The following is a 20,982-nucleotide window of genomic DNA, read 5'->3' on the forward strand; positions in this document are numbered from 1 at the left end:
AATGAATAACTTATTCTTATGCTGCTATGGGATTAAATTTATTAAAGATGGTTTTTATGCATACTAATATTTGAATTTGGATTGCAATTTTTTTCTAAAATATTTTATATTTTTCAATCACCTTTTTTATTTTATGTACATTAAATTGTTATATTACAATTTTTAACTAAAAATTTTGAAAAATAGCAATCCAAACGAATATTAAAATCTTCATTTTTGGGATGCTGCTGATGAGGTGATGTACCTAATCGATATTTGGGTGTCTTTTAACAGCATATGTTTGCAATCTCTCTTAGGTAAGGAGCGTATATCATGTTGATTACACATTAAAATGTCCTTCACTGGGGATATGAGATTTGTAGAAATCCTTCAAAAAAAAAAAGAAAAAGAAAAAAGACAAATAAATACTTTTACATAATCCCGCCTATGGACAAGAAAACAAGTAAACAACGCTCCATCCAATGCTTCAAAAAGAAAAAAAAAGAAAAAGAAAAAGAAAAAAAGAGGGCTCCATCCAACAAGTTCTAGAACACTCTTTTATCTTCCATCCAAAACCCCGTAAAAAACACTCCGCTACTTAAGAAGGTTCTAGGGTTTTGTTATCCATCTCCTTGCTCTACTGCTTATACCATTTTCCTTTTCAAACGCCTAAGTTTCTTCGGTTGCATCAAACCCTCCTCCAACGTGTAAGCAGGTTCAATCTCCTCTGTACTAGCTAATCGAAATTTAACCAATCTTCGAGTTTTCACCAATTTTACCAATCTTCAATTTCAATTATGATGTAAAGTTCTATATTTTTCCCTCTCAGTTAAGGGTTTGAAGTCTATGGGTTTGCTTTGATATTTGAATGCAGAGAAATGGCAACAGCTCAGTTGACAGCATCAACAATCTCAGCAAAGGGGTTTGTATCCTTTGAGGGCTTAAGGGCTTCTTCTAGCACAGTCAAAGCCTCTACTTTTGCACCTCTGAGGCAAAATGGCCTTTCTACGAGGTCTTTCCGTGGCCTTGTTGTTAAAGCTGCCACTGTTGTTGCCCCTAAGGTATCTTATTTTAGCTGAAATTTATGTAGCAGTCATTTTTCTGATTTTTTTTCTTTTGGATTAATTGAGTCGTGCTTAGTGTTGTGTTTTCTTGCTTTTATTTTTAGGTGTTAGGCCTCTTGAAATCTAGTTGACTTATGCACTGTAGAAGATCGAAAGAAGAAATCCTTTATTAGATGCTTTAGTGAAGGTCAAACTGATTGCTACACACAAGGGTATGTGGTTGAAGTAGGGTTAAAAGTATTGGGCTCTTTGCTAGTTCACAATTGTCGAAGGGAACACCCAAATGTTCCAGTGCTACGCATTGTCATAATCTGCTATGTGCTTAACAATGTGTAAATGCGGTATAATGATGGAGAGAGGCCTTTGTCTCTTGCTTGTGTCTTTGAGTTTTATATGCTGTTCAGGTATTTATTTAAATTCAAATTGAAAATGCCTGAATGCATCTGCTTGAAATTGGAAGGAATTAAAGAATTTGTCAATAGGATAATAGTACACAATATCCCGTACATAGGTAAAGAAGTTTCATGACATATTACAGGGTTTTGGTGGTAAGCTACATCTGCTGCTAAGTTTGATAATTTGGGTGATTTGCTTTTGCGAGTATTCTGTAGTGTTACTTGATACCTGTTCCGGATCTTTTGCTGTGTTGTAGTACACCTCACTGAAGCCCTTGGGTGATAGAGTCTTGGTGAAGATTAAGGTTCCAGAAGAGAAGTCTGTAGGTGGTATCCTATTGCCAACAAGTGCACAGACGAAACCTCAAGGAGGTGAGGTTGTAGCTGTTGGAGAGGGTCGCATAATTGGCAAGAGCAAGGTGGACATCAGTGTCAAGGTAAATTGCTAAACACTTTTGAATTAATTTTTGTGTGTGTTTCTTGGGGCTTGAAAGCTGATTCTTCTTTTAACATGTAGACTGGGACCCAAATTGTCTACTCCAAGTATGCTGGGACAGAGGTCGAGTTTAATGGATCAAATCATCTTATATTGAAGGAAGATGACATTGTTGGTATTCTTGATACAGATGACGTCAAGGACATGAAGCCTCTGAATGACAGAGTGCTGATAAAGGTTCATGTCGACTTTCATATAGTTGTTTTCACCTTTAATTAGTTTTTCTTTGCTGCTTTGCTGGGCTATGTAATCCATGAGAAAATATGCAATTGTAAGAACTGGACCTCTGTTTTAACTTGTTATCAAAATAATCAAGGCCTGATAACTTAAAAGAAATTTGCGTAATAGAGACGTACCTAGGAAAGCTTAAGACCAGCAACTGTAGCATCTTTTCGGGTTTAGTGTTGGAATGAGCGTATTCATCCATTTTGTGAAGTATCATTTACCACTTTTACTCCAGGGTGTTTTAATGAGTTGTAAAATCAACTGCTGCCATGATCTGCAATTTTTTTTAGGCATTAGGTTCACCTCTTGATGGACTGGCATGGCTCATGCTTTGTTCTGTCTTATTGTAAATCAGGTAGCTGAGGCTGAAGAGAAAACAGCCGGAGGCTTGTTGCTGACAGAGGCAACCAAGGAGAGGCCTTCCATTGGCACAGTAAGAACTACCTAACGAGCTAATTAGTTTGCTAGTCCTTGTGAAATTTGTTCTCCTCATTTAGCAGAGAACAAATTTCCTCCTTTCTTCCCAGTCTGTGCCCTCTTTTCCTGTTTCTGTATAGGGTCCTCCCATGTTCCTCGTTCCTTTTTTTTCTTTTTTCTTTTAAGTTTTATCCGTTTTTCTTGCTTCTCCATTTTCTATTCACTCTCTGGTAGTGAGCTAATATTTTTGTTATTTCCGCCATCCTTTTGCTGACAGGTAATAGCTGTCGGGCCTGGTCCTCTTGATGAAGAAGGGAACAGGAAGGCATTGTCAGTATCCCCCGGAAATACAGTGTTGTACTCCAAATATGCTGGTAATGATTTCAAGGGCAGTGATGATTCAGACTATATTGCATTGAGGGCATCGGATGTGATGGCTGTCCTCTCCTAGATTGCCTAATTGAATATGTATGCATTTTTGGTTTCATCCGGAAAATTTGAGCAATTTTAAATGTGAGGACATGGATGTAATCACATCAACAAAAAATATATTTTTTTTTTAGCAAGCTAGTGATTGTGTTATCTGTGTCTATTCTCTCCTTGTAGTTGGTTGAGTTGCTCTTTTTCATCATTGGGGTTCTGCAATCACTTTTTGGCAAATTGAGATTTCTGATATGTTGAGTTAGAGAAGTCTCAACTTAAATGATTATCCTTGATTGATTTGCTACAGTTAATAGAATGTTGTTCGATAAGTGAAAATTGCTTTTTCTAGAATCCGCATGGGGAACTGCGTTTTTGGTTGGTATGTGCATCTTCTCTGTGACGGTAAGATAGTGCTGCTCAGTTCTAAGGAAAGCGAGATCAGGCGGGGTGAGGCATTTACCTCCCGAATTGTATCTACATTGCCCGAATAGGTGATAATCAAATGAAGTTTGAGCTTTTAATTTTTATTTTTGTTGAATGCATGTAGGCTTTAAGCACTTCATATTAAGTGCTTTTCCGCTCGAAGTAACAATTTGCACTACCAATCATCACATTTCCTTCTTGAACTAGTACGAGTAACGTTTGCGCTATAGTCAAATGATTGGCTCCATGGCCGCCCAATTCTGACAACGGCGTGCTTGCATGCTTACCGTAGAGTGCAGCATCAAACGCTTGACTTTTTCGAGTATGTAGCATGTTTTTGAGAGGTATGTACGTCGGGGACTAGGTTAAATCGATAGTTAATTAAAGCAGACAAATTTGAGAAATGGTCACGCAAACAATTGGAAGAATTTCATACCTCGTAACAACTCATGCAATAGTGGAACAGTGCAGGTATAAGAGACTGTTCCACCGGAGTAGAAGTCTTGAAGACAAAACAGGTCTGCACTGAAGGATGTTCTCAAAGAAAGGATTTACTTGGTGTTCGAAAGTCCGTGAATTAAGCTATGCAGCCTTATCTTGGAAAGTCCTCGTAACATCCAAGAATGTAATATGGGGCGGCTATATCAAGCTAAATATTATCAACAGCTTGACGCCTTAGTAACCTACTTAAAATGATTACAGAAAATGAGATTTACATCATCTGATCTTTTCTAGAGTAAGCCTTTACAATTCGCTGTATAAATTGCAGGAGGGTACAGACGTGAACCAACTGGCACGGGAGAGTAATTTCAACTCTTAGAAGCTGCAGGCAGCAAGCACACCAACATGAGTTTACTCTCAGCCGTGTCTAAGGCAAATTCAAGTTACGAAGCGCCAGGGGCTAACACACAGATATAGTTGTCACTTGCTACTCTATTTGTAAGCCTTCTTCAACATTAGTGGTTAAAATGAGTTGGGCTTGATCCAAGTTGCTAAAGGCCGAGGAGCCTTGGGAGCTGAAGGTCTACATTCATTTGGGATTACAGAATGCTCTCATCGATTAAATGAGGCGGCTGAGTTGTCATCATAGTGTCCTCTCCATGCATTACCGCTATCAGTCCCACTGCAAGCTTGGTTCGGCACAGGTAGATTGCCTAGATCTCCATCCAAACTCATTTGCTGTACTTCTGCAGAGGAAAGAATCTTTATGCTCTGGACACAGCTCACAAATTCCCTGTGAAGAATGTTAGCACCATTTGTTAGCACATTATACTAATTTAACTTGGACTTAATTGGCAAGCTGCCAGAACTTACTCCCATGGGTCATCACCAACGAGCAGTATATCATTTTCATGATCTACATAGACAAGCTTCCACTCCATCCTTTGTGTATCTTCTAGCTGTCCCTCAATTCCAAACATCCGTGCTAGGTCATGCCTAAGCTCATCATAGCCCTTGTAGCGTGTGGCATCAATAGTTCTTCCCACAGAGCCACGTTTTTGAACCTTTTCCATTTTTCAACCAGTATTAGATGGTACTGTTATTTCTGAAATAATAAGTTAAACAATAGGGGCAGAAGTTGCATATCCTAAACTGAACCACTTTGTTGCATCTCTGTGAGCAAGTCTAACAGAAGAAACAGAGCTAATCACTACAATAGTGGATCTAGTTTATTGTGATGCACCATGATAGCAGGTTTCTGCAAAATGTTTGCAGAGGAGGCCTTGGTTAGTGGCTGAGGTTGAAACCTCAGGAGTTAAAGGTTTTGGGTTCAAGTTCCCACCCCTCCCCTGCTTAAAAAAAAAAAAAAAAAATAATAATAATAATAATAAATTCTTCTGCAGAATGTAGGAGCAGAAAATTTTGATATGCCTGCAAGAACTCAGTTACCTTTGTGTACGTTCGCATGCGCTGAGTTTGGTTGGGCCACAGGCCACTATTCAGGACACCAGCTTCAGTAATGGGTACATCATTTGAACAGCCTGGTTTAAAAGACATGTTTGGAACTCCAAAACCAGCAGCAGATAACTCTGTCTCAATATCCCTCGAGCTGCCACCATAATTAGAAAGCACATTCTGGATGTCCTTTCCTGAGTCATAACCCCTTGATAACAAAGCGTCAGGCGCCAATGAGTCAACAGTGGAAGTGAAAGGCAGAGTGCTCCTAGAATGCGATTGGACATCACTGTCCAAACATAAGCCAGGCAGTGGAAAATTCTGTTGGATGCCACCAGTATCCAAGCAATATGATGTAGCAGATGAGGCTGCATCCAAGTGTTCTGTATTGCTTCTGAATTTAGGTTGCTCTGCTCCCTTTGAGCCGGATAATTCATGCTTTACTCGGACATCAGACCTGCTCTGAAGCTCATGAACCAGGATAGGGGAAGGATCAATGACTGATTCTCCTGCCTGAGTGATTGGCCCTTGTTGGTTCCTATTCAGGAACTTTGATGAGGACACATGGCAATTATTTGTTGAAGGTGATGTTGAACATGATGGAGCATCTCCATCTGTTGGTCCAGAATAGGCTTTGACAAAAATACGTGATTTGTTCTGACCTTGGAGTTGGTTAACAGGATGTTGTGGTGACTGCAGAAGCGTAGATGTTGAAAAGCTGTTGCCACTGGGTTGCTGTTGAGCAACTGGTGCTTGCTGGAACGGCCGGTTTTGTTGAAGAGGCTGCTGTTGTTGGGGCAACTGAGGCTCCAAATGATTGCTTAACGGGGACAACAACTGTTGCTGTTGCTGTTGCTGTTGCTGCTGCAATTTTTGGAGTAGCTGGAGTTGCAGGTTCTGCTCTGAAAGATTCTGTTGTGATGTCTGTTGTACTTGCTGTCTTTGGATTAAATTTTGCTGCAGTGTCTGTAGTGGAGCTTGAAGCATAGGTGTCTGCTGTTGCTGGGTCTTCTGCAATAGGTTATTCTGGTGTTCCAGTTGCTGATACTGCACGTCTTGGGGTAAGGATGTTAAAGAACTTTTGTTAGATGAGGCAGGTTGCTGTGGTTGTGTATTTCCTGTCAGTAAGTGTTGCTGTTGAAGCTGGGAGTATAATGCAGGCTGCTGCAAATTCTGATTTGAAATCTGGCTGGTTGCTACAGAGGAACCATTATTAACACAAGCCAACGGCATCATATTTTGTTGTTGCTGCAGCTGCTGCGGCTGCTGCAAATGTGGAGGACACTGTTGCTGATGCTGTGGTAGTTGGGGTTGCTGCCGAAGCTGGATTGAATGCTGTTGTGGGTGTTGTTGCGGCTGGGAATTCACAGAAGAATGCAACAACTGCTGCAGCTGTTGTGGTTGGGTCCCCACCAAAGATGTCTGCTGGAGTTGATTAGTTTGCTGATTGAATTGATTTGTCTTCCCAAATTGGAGATTTGTTGCAGCAAGTGCAGGGGATTGAAAATTCAACAGCTTCGAGTGATCTTCTGTGCTCAAATTACCATTTAAGGCGCTTGGAAAAATTCCTGACTGAGCAGCAGATAATTGGTTATTCTGTTGCATGTTCATCCACTGGACCAAACTCAAGCCAGGTAATACAGAGCTAGTGGCATCTTTGAGGCCAAGATCATCTCCAAGCCAGGGCATGCCTCTCTTAAACACACTTTCCATGTCAGATTCATCATCTGCAAAAGCGGCACATTATGGAAGTAGTGAGTGATAAGATCTACCAAATGCAAGTACAATGCTCCTCCTTGACAATCAATTCTCCAGCATCGATCACTAAACTTTGCAGACGTTTAAACAGACTCAGAGCAGAGAATCTGCTGGTTTGAAGAGGTGACAAGCTTTTCAACAAGATACAGAGTATGGATAGATGTAACTTGCAGCAGGGAGTATTACATGATCCAAAAAATGTGCTTTGAATAACAGAATGTCGGATCTGATTTCAATTTCTGGTCATCCAATGATTGTGAATTTTCTACTTTTTATAACAAGTATCCTCTTTCAAGTTGATGAATATGTTAACTTAGGGACAGACAGTTATGGGGAAAGTATATAAAGTCTAAATATTGGAAACTCAACAGGATAAGGGAAATGTGCTCAATATGAACTTTTCTTACCTGGAAAGCCTGGATGTTTCGGAAACTTGGGTCTGAAAAATGGGGGTGGACATATATAGAAAGGAGTCACAACAGGTTCAATTTCCCAAATTGAAACTCGACTGGGACGTTCCCCAGCTGTAGACTCATCCCATCCAACCTACCAAATACAAGGTCATTAATTCATTATCCATAAATCTTAGTGCCGATAAGGATAATAAGTCCATATATATCATTTATTAACCTTATCTAGAAACATGTGTCTGTACATCGGTGCTTTCATCCTAGAATGTTCAATTTGGTAATTGGAAATTCAGTAGACTGAGCATACAGGCAAGAAAGTGAAAATCAACAGCCATATTTCTTCACAACCGAGTAGTGTTGGGTTATTACATCTAACTTGTCATATGAAAGTATCAGAAAAACAAGTGGACCAAGTTAGAGAAGTCCGAACTTGACAGTTACATTATTTATTCATCTAGGCATTGTTGTTCAGGTTGAACTTTAAAAATTATATTCAGTGAAGAGACAACAGTAAGACACAAGAACAATAAATCATGATCTTCATCAAAGCCAGCTCTTGAGAAAAGTCCCACAAGATCAGATTAGAATTGCAAGCAACATGATACATCAAGAGGCTTGAATCAGCATGCAAACATAATTTTCACTTTCTGACAAAAATTCAATTGGAGACATGCAATTCAACAATTACACGGAGATTCAGAGATAGTAAAAACATCAATACTGGTAGTGTGAATAACCACTTCATGTACGAAAGTTCTAGATGCATGGATCTGGGTTTAATTGCAAATTCAGTACTTTTAATGCATTTACTGACTTCCTTTCTTGGGAGCTATGATGCATCACCATGGTATGTACTGCTACTCATCTAACCTATGTTTCATGGACTCAGCAACCAAAGCCAACATACCTGAAGATTTCTCCACTGTGAACTTTTCCAGCGGACTGGATCCAAGTCAGCAATACCAGTAATTGTACCCATGTACCTACGCACTCCAGACTCTTCAGTCTCAAACATCATTCTAAATCTCATTCCCAAGGAAACTTGTGTATACATGGCTTTGTTATATTTGGCAAAAGGTATTACAAATTCAGAAGGACTAGCCCTGTTAAAATCAAAAAAATCACGTCAGCGGTAATCTCCACAAGTTTGATATAAGCCAATGGCATTCAAATTGGAGCAAAAAGGCATCACTTTACTACCTTGGATTGTAAAAAATAGTAAAGGGGCTGCTATTGGCAGCAGCATGAGCTGCAGCAGCCAAAATTCCAATGTGCATGCTATCGCTAGATATAACTGATGATGAGAGTGCAGGCAGCTGTCTATTAGCACGCTTTATACCCAATAAAAGCTGCGACTTTTCATCTCTACATGAAACTTTCTCACTTTAGCGATGAGAATACTGTTGAAACCAGAAAGTTTTAGCAATGTCTTCATACCTTATGACTAGGACCGAATCACCAGCCACCAGTCTTTTAGAGCTGACAAAGACACTCCACCCTGTTGTCAATAAGTGTCTTTTTGGTTGACCTAGGGTTATGAAATAGCAGTTTTAGTAAGTTTTTCGCTATCGACCAATATTGGCAGTCAAGAAACAGCTAAAGATTATCAGCTTCATTAAAGCTAAAATATGAACCAAACTATATAGCATGAATAAATCTAACGTCTACAGGACCACACCAGTCTACAAGTACTGCTTCACAGAAACTTATGAAGCATCAAAACCATACGAAAGTGAAATAGTTTGGTTGGACAAAAAGCTATGGAAAAATAAGAACCTCGATATATGTGTCTGAATGTCCATGTTTGGTCATGCAAATCCCTAGCCACTAGCTCCTGAGCAGGTGGTTGCATTGAAAAGTCCTAAAAAAGACCATCAGCATTAGCCGAATAACAAGACCACAAGCAATACATGTACTAAGTTTAACACAATAATGGAGATTTGCAGCACATACTAAAGGTGGAAAAATCTTTTCAGCAGCTCGACGTGGTACAGAGAATCCACCATGTGTGCTTGTATCACTGGCTGTAAGAGTTTTGCAGAAAAATTCAGCAGGTTGTCTGCTTTGCTTGAGGCCCATATCTGATAGGAGTAACGCTTCCTGGTCATACTGTCAGCCAAACAAGGAAAAGTTTCCAATGCTTCTTTAGAGTGTTTATTCTGCTTAAGTTATGCTCCAAAGCAAGAAAAGCCAGATTTTAGACTACAATATCTTTATTGAATCTGACATAACATAGCTGACCTACTTTATTTACAGGTTGAAGAGTCATCTGTGCATAGACCTCGTCAGTTTCAGGATCAGCCTAGAAATAAAGCAACACGTTAAGGCATAAGACAATCATGAACAACCTGGAAGAAATGGTAATCTAACATCAATATGCACTTTCCATTTACAAGTCTTAAAATTTAGGTATGGGCCTATCACCAAACAGGTGAATATGTCAATCAAAACACTCTGTGACAATTTCATGTCCTATTCACTGAATGGCAAGGAGTTCTCATACATGTAGAGTTACATTATGCAGCAAGCAAATTAACTTCGATGGCAGGTTAGGATAACTGGGGATGCTGTCAGTCTCCTTTTGCATAGATGCTGCAACCTGGAGAACATACATATAAAGAAATCTCTGATTAGAGACAGATGTCTTGCAGCATTTCAGAATAAACATAAAGATAACATACTTGTTCACTGTGACCCTGAGGAAAGTAGACCACCAGACTTCCAACAGGAGGCAAAGAAACCAGTGGACCAGCACAAGCGTGCCATAACTCAGAATTTATTGCCTTTCGTTCTCCTGTTGAAGACCAAACAGCAATATCAGAAGACTAACTACAAGATCCAGTGAGTTTTAATTTGTCTAATGTCCTAAAAATTTATAACATGGAGAACATGATAACTACATTAATGTAATGAGATTTCCAGAAAATTCTAACAATTCATGTTGCTGAACTTGCTATGCCAACTTCATATATGCAGAGGAGTATATAAATGCATTTCATGCCTAAAAACTAAAGCCGTCAAGATCAACTTCTTTTCCATAATGAATCTAGATCACCAATAAAAAGTGGCTCTTCTAGCCGACATTGAGAAAGAGCTAAGGAGGATATAATCACACATCCACACAAGATAATGAATGTCACAAAATGACAAGAAGATCATTATAAGATGCATTTTTCAATAAGAAAGACTGTTGCACCACAACTTTACTACTGAGAACAGTATATGCTGACATTTGATACAGCAGAAGCTACTAAGTTTGAGTTTGAAGGTCAAAAGGCTTATAGGTTACAGCTTGAATGGTATTTCATGCAAGATGAACCTGTAAATTTAACTGAAAATTCTTAAATAAAATATTTGCTATCCTAGAGCATTACTCCCTCTCTCTCTCTCTCTCTCTGTGCTAGACAAAAACATTTGAGCTTCTAGAACCTCTCTATCAGCTCCTCCTAATTTTCTCTCTCAAAAGAGTATGTCATTGACATTAGATGCACTACTGCTAGATTTCAGTTTTAAGTGTCAAAAACCCTATAACGTAGATATCAAGCTGACAATTAGCTATCCGCCCAACTGGTAGAAACTATTACAGCTACTCTAGGAAAATCAACGTTAAGAATCATAGCCATTCCACAGTACAGATATAAGAGGGACTAAAATAACATACATACATACATGCATGCATGCATACATATATACATATATATATATATATATAAGTTTCTTCAAATCAATTATAATACTACAAGAAGCCAAAAAGAAACAGGCTTATTTAGCATGCGTTTGGCTGAAAAAAAAATCCTTAAAATTGTTCAAAAGGATTTAGTTTACATGTTCAAAATTTCAATTAAAGAAACATATCAGTTATAAAGTGAGTCCAGATGTAGCCACCAAAGTAGAATATCTGCCCAACCAAAACAAATGTTAACAGAGGGTAATAAAAGAGTTTCACAAAAAGACATGCAGTCTCAGATCACAATTCATTCCACAAACCAGCTCTCTTTTCTTTTTGTTTTTGTTTTTTTTGTCTTCGCTAGCCAAGCCTCCGATATATAATTAAACTTAGACCAAAAAAAAATACTATTCCGGTAGACAAGATCAACTCCACAACTGAATAACGTAGTCGAAAACTATGATACATTAGGAAGCTAAAATTTGGTCCAGGGCATAAAGGAAACAATCTCCAGAATTGCAAGAATCAGAAAGTGGTGAAAAGGGGATGACACACACTACGGAAAGGCACGGGAGTTGCTTTTAGGTTTGTAAGAGAACTGAAATAGTAAAAATTAAATCTTTCAAAAATTTTAGAATTCATGAATTAACAGAGGAACAAGAACTTTCCATAAGCCTCTTTCATGAACATCAAAAGAAGGTCAAAAATAAAAATTCAGACAAAACTGAGAAAGAAGAAAAATGATTAAAAGGGACGACTAGCAAAACTGAAGAACTATAGATGCAATTGAGCAAATGAGGCTTACCTTCTCCTGAATTAGCAAGATAACCATTTGTTGGAGCCTTCATTTTTCAGCAAAATGGATTCACAAACACCAATCTACACAATCTAACTAATTAAAATCTTCTAGTAATCAGATACTATTAACTGGAATCAGTCTGCAATGGAAGAAAACGTATTCTCTTAGAATTGACAAAAAAAGACTCTGAAATCCCACAAAAGAAACTGCTTTGCTCTGCAAAAACAGTAATTTGAAACTCTTCAAAGACATTATACAAACTCCCACTTTGCCAAGAATCCAAAAAACTTTTCTTCAAATTCTCAATCTACAAAAACCACTATTCAATCTTTCTTTTTCTTCTTAGTCCTTAAAGTTTCACAAAACTTCCCTTCTCTTTCAAAAAAGAAATAAACCTTCCGCAGCTGAAAGATTTTGTCCCACCATCCAAACACAACTGAAAATGCCAATACAAAGCCGAATTCCGCTAGAACTCGAAAAATCCATCACAGTTCAGCCGCTGAAAGTCCCAACAGCCGGCAAGTTCCGCCGGAGAATGAAAGCAGACCCAAAGTTTCCGAAAGTAGAAAGCTGCCCTGAACCAAACTAAGGATGTCCCATAAACGTAACCAAACAGAATTTGAGCAAGTAAGAGTGGCCCGTGGTGGCGCGGGAATCCAGGATCAGGCAGAGCAGCTTAGATCACGTTGGTAGGAGAGGGAATCTTGAAACTCGCCGGAAATTTTGACGCCAATCAAACCGGACCTGCTTTATAGTTTATACTAGTGCTCCGACAAGCCAGTTTTGTAATAAGAGTAGTAGGAGTGCTGATTGATAACAGCAGTTATGATGTAAGTACTTTTTTACATGGAAATGCTTAATGCTTTTAATGAATAATAATAAACTGTAAGGAGCAGTAATTAACAATGGTAATAATAATAACAATAATTTTGTAGTGCCCAAAAATAAAAGATAATGATAATAATAATTGTGTTGGATGCTGTTTTATGTCGGAGTTATGGTGAGGTTGTGGTAGTTTTGAAAAAAAAAAATTAAATTAAATTGTAAGGCTGTGATGTAACGTGGGTATAGTAATTTGTAAAGTATAGGCCGACATCATTATTTAGAATATTATTGGTGAGGTTATTTATCAAAGTCTGGTTTAATGAGTTGTGGAATTTTAAGCCGTGTTTTGTTCTGAGATGACATTTGTTGATCACTATTGTTCTTTACCCCCACGCCCGCTCGGGAGGGGGGAGAGGATGAGTTGGGTGATGAAAAAATAATTCGGAATCTCTTGCTTAGTACTATGTAACATTATTAACAACTACTCAAAATTAAAAGAAATTAAACAATCTAAGCCTCCCAAAATTTTTCATATGACCTCTCACTTACATATGCTAATACTAATTTGTTAACATTTCTTAATTTAAACACGTAGAGTAGCTTGAAAGACATGTAGAGAGTAGAGACGAATTACATTATACTAGTAATATGGTACTAACTAAAATCAATTTGAATTATAATGAAACAACCAGCTGATATTTAATGAAGTTAGAACTTTTGAGAATATTTTCACAATCACATCATGAGGGATTTCTGTTTTGATACTCAATTAAGATGTTGGTTTTGAGCCACTTGTCTATGAGTTTTCTGTTTTAGCTCTGGAAGGAAGTTTACTAGCTGAAATCGATCCATAAAATGTTAAAGTTTCAACTAATTAATCAAGATTGGATGTGAATTAACAACTTATTATTTTGCAACTGGTCCTAATTTTTCTTTCGAATCATTGGAAAAGAATTATTGCTAATAAAGGGTCAGATTTGCTGGATTAAAAAGCTGCAGAATAATTCTTTATATATATGTTACTCTGCAATGAGGTGCTCCTTGCATTATTGTTCAAAACTTTATTGGGATTATGTAACTTGTTTGGGCCCCGCGTGAATGGTCCAGCGGCAGCGCCTCTCACCAGTGACCCTTGAGGTCACAAGTTCGAGTCCCGCTACGCTGGATTCCTCCGCGCACTTAACGTGTTCGGGCCGGATTAGGGCGCCGGGTCCGGGCCGCAGGGGATTAGTCGGGCCCCGTAAGAATTGACCCGGACACCCCTGCGTCGACAAAAAAAAAATATATATATAACTTGTTTGGCCCGCAAGTATTACAAAAAATTCTCTCAACATATTTTTAGTTACCTCATATACATCACATTTTTCTATAAAAATTCTAAAAACTTAGCATCCAAACGAGGTAAGTTTTCGTGTTGTCTTTTCTATTGGTAGGGGATGAGTTTCTGGGAATTTGTTTCCTATCCATCAAATATTGTTGTAATCAAGGCAAAACCAGCTATGCATGGAGTAAAAATCAAGGGAAATACGAAAGGGTAATTTGAGAACGATAGCTTTTCAAATCCATTGTTCTCAGTGCTTTTAAGTTTCTACTTTTAAAAAAGAAACAAAGTGGAAGGAAAAACAAAGAAGAAACCTATTAGCTTGTACAACTTATCCCTTATTAGCTTTTACCATTCAATGAAAGCCTACAAAATGTTCTTAATGCTACTAATTAACATGAATCATCCTCATCTTATGGTTACATTTATATGTTTTTTTTTTGTTCTTCTAATCCCTTTTCCAAGAATAATTATATATGTACCTAGAAGAACAGAAGGCTTGAACAGTTTACTTTTTTTTTTTAATTTAACTTTTGATGAATTGATTCAACTTTTGCTGGTATTTAATGGCTTTTTGGACAAACAATAATCCCAACCGATACACGCAAAGGATTCCTTTGACGACACTTTGAAAAATACTTGAACATCACAATTAATTGGGAACCGCAGGACTAAATTTAATACAAGCATTATGCTGTCTCCTCTAGTCTTCTTGAAAAACCTTTTTCACTTGGAGAAAGCTTCACGCTTCTACCACATTGCATCTTTCTTTAGTACTGCAACTTTTTACTATTACATCAATCAAAATTATTAATTCCCTCTGCAAAAGATTTTTCCAAGAGTAGAGTAACAATAATAATTACACACCATATATGGTTATTATGATTCTTAAATTGTGAATGCAGCAGTGCTTTGATAACGTATCATAAATTAATTAATGTTTAACTTAATTGAAAAATGTAAAGAAAACGAACTTTATTAGCCACAAAGCCGCAAAAACCGGAGATTTTTCACATGCCTTAAATTATGGAGTTTGGACATTATAATAATAATAATAATAATATTTCAACGCAATTAAAGTACACAAAAAGAAGTTGTTCGAGCATCAACTTAGAAAAGTTAGCAGTACTTTGCATAAAAATAGATAAAAACTTATTTTTTTTTTGATGCAGTGTGTTTTGACAATTGATAGGTTTCGGGCTGTATTCGATTGTTAAATAAACAAGAAAAAGTTTCTCTTAAAGTAATGAGAAGGGGAAAAAAAACTTTATTCTTTTCCTCAAAAAAGAAAAAAGAAAAAGAAGAACTTGTGGACCATGTAGCTAAGCAACGTTAGTATGCATGTCAAATTTCGTCATTGTTTGATGGATATAGTTTACCTTGAAATCAGATGATTAAATAAGCTTCGTCAATTAATACACCAGATGATGATCAGAAATTGAATTACTGTAATGGCCCATGTCTGCATCACAAGGAAGCCGTCAATCCTTGAAAGTAAGGGAAAATCCATGATGCATCGTCTAAGATGAAAGAGATCGATGCAGATTAATCCATGATGCACGATTCTTCCTCATCTTTGTTATCTTTATCAAGATTACTCCATGATGCATGTGGTCGAAATGGTACGAGGAGGTGCGTGTAAATAGAGATTTCATCGTGGAAGGTATTGTGCATATATATTATTACGTGATACTATGGTATGATGTGATTTCACATATTTATTAGTCGCAATTTATTACTAAATGATTAAAATTAATCCTCTTCATTTGGTGACTAATAAAATCGAAAACCCGTCTTGTAATTATTTTGTTCCAAAATGTGATTCATAAATTACTTACTACAGTGGAGTACAGTGGCGATAGATCCTGTATCTTCACCACCGCCTAGGAATTTTTCAAACGGCAATTGTGCTCATGCAAACTGCACATTGCAGTCGGCTGCAGTTTCAAGTTTGAAGCCGCAGGACGAAGAAGGAGCTCCCCCACCCCACCACCACCACCAGCAGCAGCAGCAGCAACAGCAGCATGCAGAAGTCCCAAGAATCGATGATCCAAGAAGGGGAGCATGTGAGGGTTTGCAGCTTTTGTCGGGCCAACTACCGCCTTACCTCCGACCAGGATGTAAGGTTCAATTTCTACTCCTTTTTGTCAAATATATTTATTGTTTTTTAATCACTGGTTCGTCCATTTACTCCTCTATCTCACCCCAGTTTCTTTCTTTCTGACCCAAAAACCCAGTACTTTTATTGAAAAGAGAAAAATGGAAATTAAAACCAAAAAAAAAAAAATTCAACCTGACGGACATCGTCAACTGGGCTAGCTCTGGCTGCTTTGGCTGTACGGAATACGGAATTTCTTTAATCACTGCTGACAATGATGACAGGGTGCAGTGTGCTCTAGTTGCAGTAGTACTAGTTTGTAGTTTTGGTATTTGCCAATGCATCGGAGTAATATTTTATTATTGTCGTTCTTTCTTTAATTGGCGTAAGTTGCTATGCAGCAGCATGTACTGAGGTTCTTCTGGATGGTGCAGTTTTTTATATGCTTAAAACCTATCAGTAAAACCATGCATGCATGTTGAGAGATTTTCACAGGTTTTTTAGGATCGAATCCAGAGAGAATTGGAGATTCCTTTACCACTTTCCCCTTCCACGATCAGTCCAGGCATGTCGCCTACTTCGGCTCCAGTGGTATCTATCTCCTCTATTGCAAAATCTTCTAGGGTTTAATTTGCTGTATGAAAAGATCAACTCCGGATTCAGGAATCTTTTTGAAAGTCCCTCCCTCCCTCTCTCTCTCTTTTTAAAGAAAGATAAGACATAAGGAAGAATTTTGTATTGACGGTTATCATTAAAATTGCACTATTATTTTTCTGATAGGGTTTTAATGAAAAAAAAAATCCTAAAAAAAAAGGAAGAAGAAAGCTAGCTAGTAGCTAGTAAATCATGAATGTTGTTCAACCACGTAAACTGATGTGATTCATGAAAATTTTTCACTAGCTACTAGCTAATTGTTTAACTAGTTACATTCATAATGAAAAACAAATAAATTAATGACTACGAACGTAGAGAAAAATCAGTAGGAGAACAGCTGATTTATTACGCCCAAACCAGACACATTTCACTCTGCAGCTTTAACTTCTTTTCCTGTTTCTCAACGAATGAAGAAGCTCAATCATCCATCGGCAATTTTATTTGGTATATGCAATTTCTGATGGGATTGGCATCGCATATATGATGAAAGGCATGGCATTGGAAGTTTGGGAAACGCGACAGTTGATTACAATTGTATTTAGTCATAAAGCAAAACTTACAGCACTCGTTAAACTGGATAAAGGAGACAAGACATCACTAATGCTTAGTCATACATACATGGGATTATGTCTTCTAGCCCTAAAAGGGGAATATGAAGTTGTTTACGTACAATCACCTACCATAACAAGATTACAAATTTAAGTTGCAATTTTGATTTCTCACTTCAAAAAAACACACGATTATATCTTATTGGTCACCATATCTTGCCGTGAGGGCAGAAGATCCTTGCCATAACATTTGTACTAACTTATGGAGAGTCTTTGTCTTTTTTTTCCCCCCAACTTCTCAGGTACCCTTTGATGATCTCATAAAAAAAAGCAGTTTATCTCAGGTCTTTGTCTTATTGCACTGGATTTGTAATTCGGGAATTTTCAAGGCAGTTTATCTCAAGTAGGAAAAGTATTCCAAAAAGTTACCTTTTTTTATTGCATCTCAAAAGAAAAAGCAAAAGCTGCTTCAGTGCTTCAATCCAGATCATATAAAAGACGCAGGAATCCAGAATATTGTCTAAATCTTCCAAACAAACAATAATATCACTAGCCTGTTCTGTGAATCCATCGAGAACAAACCCTTGAGTGATGATCTCCATATGTTAGTCAAAATAATCGATTCAAGGGCCTACTTGTCATTGTTATCATCTCAAAAGGTGGTTACAGATTGAACATGAGTGGTAGTAGAACAGAGGAATGACTCCGTCGGCACAAAACATGCTTATTGAATGATACTCAGCAGCTGGTTAGGTTAGCACATGGTCATCGCCATTAAATTTTAACAACGTTTCATTTAAAGTTTGGTTGGAGAGAAAGAGAGAGAAGGAAGTAAAGCAAAAAGGATGCATGAAATCATTGGGGCATCTTTTCGAATGAAGTGCCTTTATAATTAACAAACTAATCATAAGATTATTCCTTTGTTCAACTACCTTAAATTTGGACAGCTTTGCTTAAGTTCAATGCACTATAGCAATTTATGTTCGTATATTTGAAGACAACGACGGGACATATACATCCCTCCGAGTAATCCGCTTGCTGTTAAAACATCAGAGGCCCTACATATATATATCCGAATTAATTAAATGCGTTCAAGAAAGTTGCTCTGGAGATGATCCAGTTACAGATCACTGTTACTCTATATGTTTGTAATAATATGATACTGCTAAGGCTTTAAAGGAGGAGTTGTACCAATTTACTCACCTTATTGTTGGACTTTATTCCACTCTCTTGTATAGGAGTTCCTCCTCAAGTATATACCAAGCAACCAAACCCCCCTACCCCTTCCCCTCCCCCCCCCCCCCCCCCCAAAAAAAAAAAAAACAGGATAGCCCATGGAGTAGAACATTTGCGAAACAGACAGTGCATATAATACTCAGCTACCTCTTATAAACACTTAGGAATATAACTGAGGGTAGTGATTCATTACAAGTTTTTCACCTAAGATGAGCAGAAAAGGGCGTGTAGGGTCTACATATAAGATATAGTGCAGAGACTACTAGTTAAACACGAGCTGATATGCTAGTATGAGTGTGTCCATGATTTTACAGGGAGAGATGAGAAGATTTTGATAATAAAGAGAATGGAGCCATGCATGCACTTAGCTCAACATCCAGCAGGTGATACAACAATATCTCATCTCTTAGGAGCTAGCTGTGGGATCGATGCTGGAGAAGTTTGGAAATCTTTTTCCTTTTTTTTTTTTTTTGGTTATCTACTGAGGAAAGAAAAGAAAAGCCACCTTACATATGTTTCATATGTGGGACATTGCATTTAATTGCACCATTATAAGGTGGGGTTCAATCAATCATCTTCCACTCTGGCCTTCAACTTGAGCCCATAATTATATATATATATACGGATATATTTAACAGATTGGCCTACGCCTATGTATGAAGGTGATTGAAAGTTGTGTGAGTGCGAGTGACTCTTTGACCCCAAAGTCATGTGATTTTCTACAATTTTCATTTTATTGTTACTACACCACTGATAATTACGTGTGCATGGTTCCACATGATGTGTTGTTATCTTCATCAATTGGAAAAAGATACAACATCAACGTCTTAACAAATGATCAGTGGCAGAGCTAGGATGAAATTTCAGTAGGGCACAAGTAAAAGAAAATAATTATTTTAGTTCGGAAGTAGATAATTTTTCGTAACTAATTATAGGAAAATTTTTAAAATACATTTTTTAAATCGTTATTTTGTTCATATTACAAGAGTATTATAGCGAAGAATACAAAAAAAAATTTTTGATTAACATTTATTCTATACGCACGTCAATAATATTCGAACATACACACATTAAATGTACTACTATAAGAAGAGGTTAGTAATCCACTAATATAAGAAGAGTTTCTTGTATAAAAAACTTATTAGTGGACTAAGCTCCTTATAGAATTAGACTTGTGACCGATATTAAAATAATGACTTATATATATATATATATATCTAGTATTTGTTTCTTTAGTTAAGATTCCCATGAAATTTATTACGTATAAGCACATATGTAAATTGACTTTTCACACGTTATTATGGGTTAAAATAAAATTTTCCTAAATTCCAACACAAAAATTCTCATTGGACCAGCAGGGGCACAGTTGAAAATTAGTTGGATAGAATCAAGATTTACAAAATTTATTATACCTACAAAAAAAAAAAAAAAAAATTTTGCCTGCCGGGGCACATATCCAGCTGGCCTGTGTGTGGCTCTGCCACTGTAAATGGTGGTAATTAAGAATAATTTTTTAACTGTGGTATTCTGATGATGTTGAAACTTCGGGTCATTTATATTTGACTTTCTATATGCACCACTAGAATTTTGATGTACACAAATTTCAAATGGATCAAAGAACTTAATTAATCATCAAAGATTAATTAATATGAACATTAATTCTAAGTTGAACAGCTGAAGTTGCCTGGACAGTAGTGATCCAGCTTTCAGATGGGGAAAGCGGAGAGACGAGTAGATGATGATTACTCTTGAAGAAGCGTGGTCGATAAATATCTCTTACTTTAACCGGATTGAGCAGCACGTTTGCCGACCCCTTACAAGTTACGTCTATCATTAATTAGCAGATGTGGGGTGACTAACAATCATGCTTAACGTCCATCTAATTAAACTCTGCCTGTTATATGCGAAGTTAATTGGACTTGATCAAAAAGATTTGTTATTTGTGCTGGATTTGAGCTCCTCCTTGATGAAAATAAATCAATCTATCGCCACTTTTTTTTGTCAGCAACGATACATTTGTATAATCTACTCTATCCTAATGTTAATTGGAAGACTTGATGGCAAGACAAGCAAGCATAAAACACTGCTAGCTAGCAGATGAAATTGTAGAGTTTAGGAACTCCATCAGGGAGAAACTGCGTGATGTACATCACTGATTAGGTAGATTGTACTCCATTTGTAATGTACAACAAAAACAGCAGAAGTAAGTAGTGATGGAGATGCATGGAACTGACGATCAAGAGATGTCGATGGTCATTCTAAGGGTTAACAGTTTCTTGAAGTTTTGATTTGCTGCTTGCATGCACAAACAGAGGTTGCGGTAACTAACCACCTTAACTAATAGTAGT

General features: G+C 37.4%; 2 protein-coding genes across 3 annotated transcripts; one reads left to right on the forward strand and one right to left on the reverse strand.

The window, feature by feature from the left end:
* Positions 1-539: 539 nt before the first annotated feature.
* Positions 540-3,242, forward strand: LOC113773467 (20 kDa chaperonin, chloroplastic). Of its 2 annotated transcripts, none has more exons than XM_027318113.1 (6): positions 540-686; positions 854-1,040; positions 1,696-1,875; positions 1,956-2,111; positions 2,515-2,592; positions 2,854-3,242. In XM_027318113.1, exons 2-6 carry the CDS (start codon positions 858-860, stop codon positions 3,025-3,027), a joined length of 771 nt encoding a protein of 256 aa, XP_027173914.1. In that variant the 5' UTR covers positions 540-686; positions 854-857; the 3' UTR covers positions 3,028-3,242. The 2 variants fall into 2 exon arrangements, with proteins under 2 accessions (XP_027173914.1, XP_027173913.1); XM_027318112.1 differs by having other exon boundaries at positions 541-694.
* Positions 3,243-4,097: 855 nt separating this feature from the next.
* Positions 4,098-12,746, reverse strand: LOC113774696 (auxin response factor 19-like). The gene is made up of 13 exons (XM_027319298.1): positions 11,959-12,746; positions 10,168-10,280; positions 9,990-10,085; positions 9,732-9,788; positions 9,440-9,595; positions 9,263-9,347; positions 8,924-9,014; positions 8,687-8,851; positions 8,394-8,589; positions 7,484-7,622; positions 5,313-7,045; positions 4,737-4,927; positions 4,098-4,656 (listed from the first exon to the last, which is right to left on the reverse strand). The coding sequence occupies exons 1-13, from the start codon at positions 11,999-12,001 to the stop codon at positions 4,476-4,478; spliced, it is 3,246 nt and encodes a 1,081-aa protein (XP_027175099.1). The 5' UTR covers positions 12,002-12,746; the 3' UTR covers positions 4,098-4,475.
* Between the last annotated feature and the right edge of the window lie 8,236 nt (positions 12,747-20,982).

The sequence above is a fragment of the Coffea eugenioides genome, chromosome 6, assembly GCF_003713205.1.
Source record: "Coffea eugenioides isolate CCC68of chromosome 6, Ceug_1.0, whole genome shotgun sequence".
Taxonomy (NCBI): Eukaryota; Viridiplantae; Streptophyta; class Magnoliopsida; order Gentianales; family Rubiaceae; genus Coffea; species Coffea eugenioides.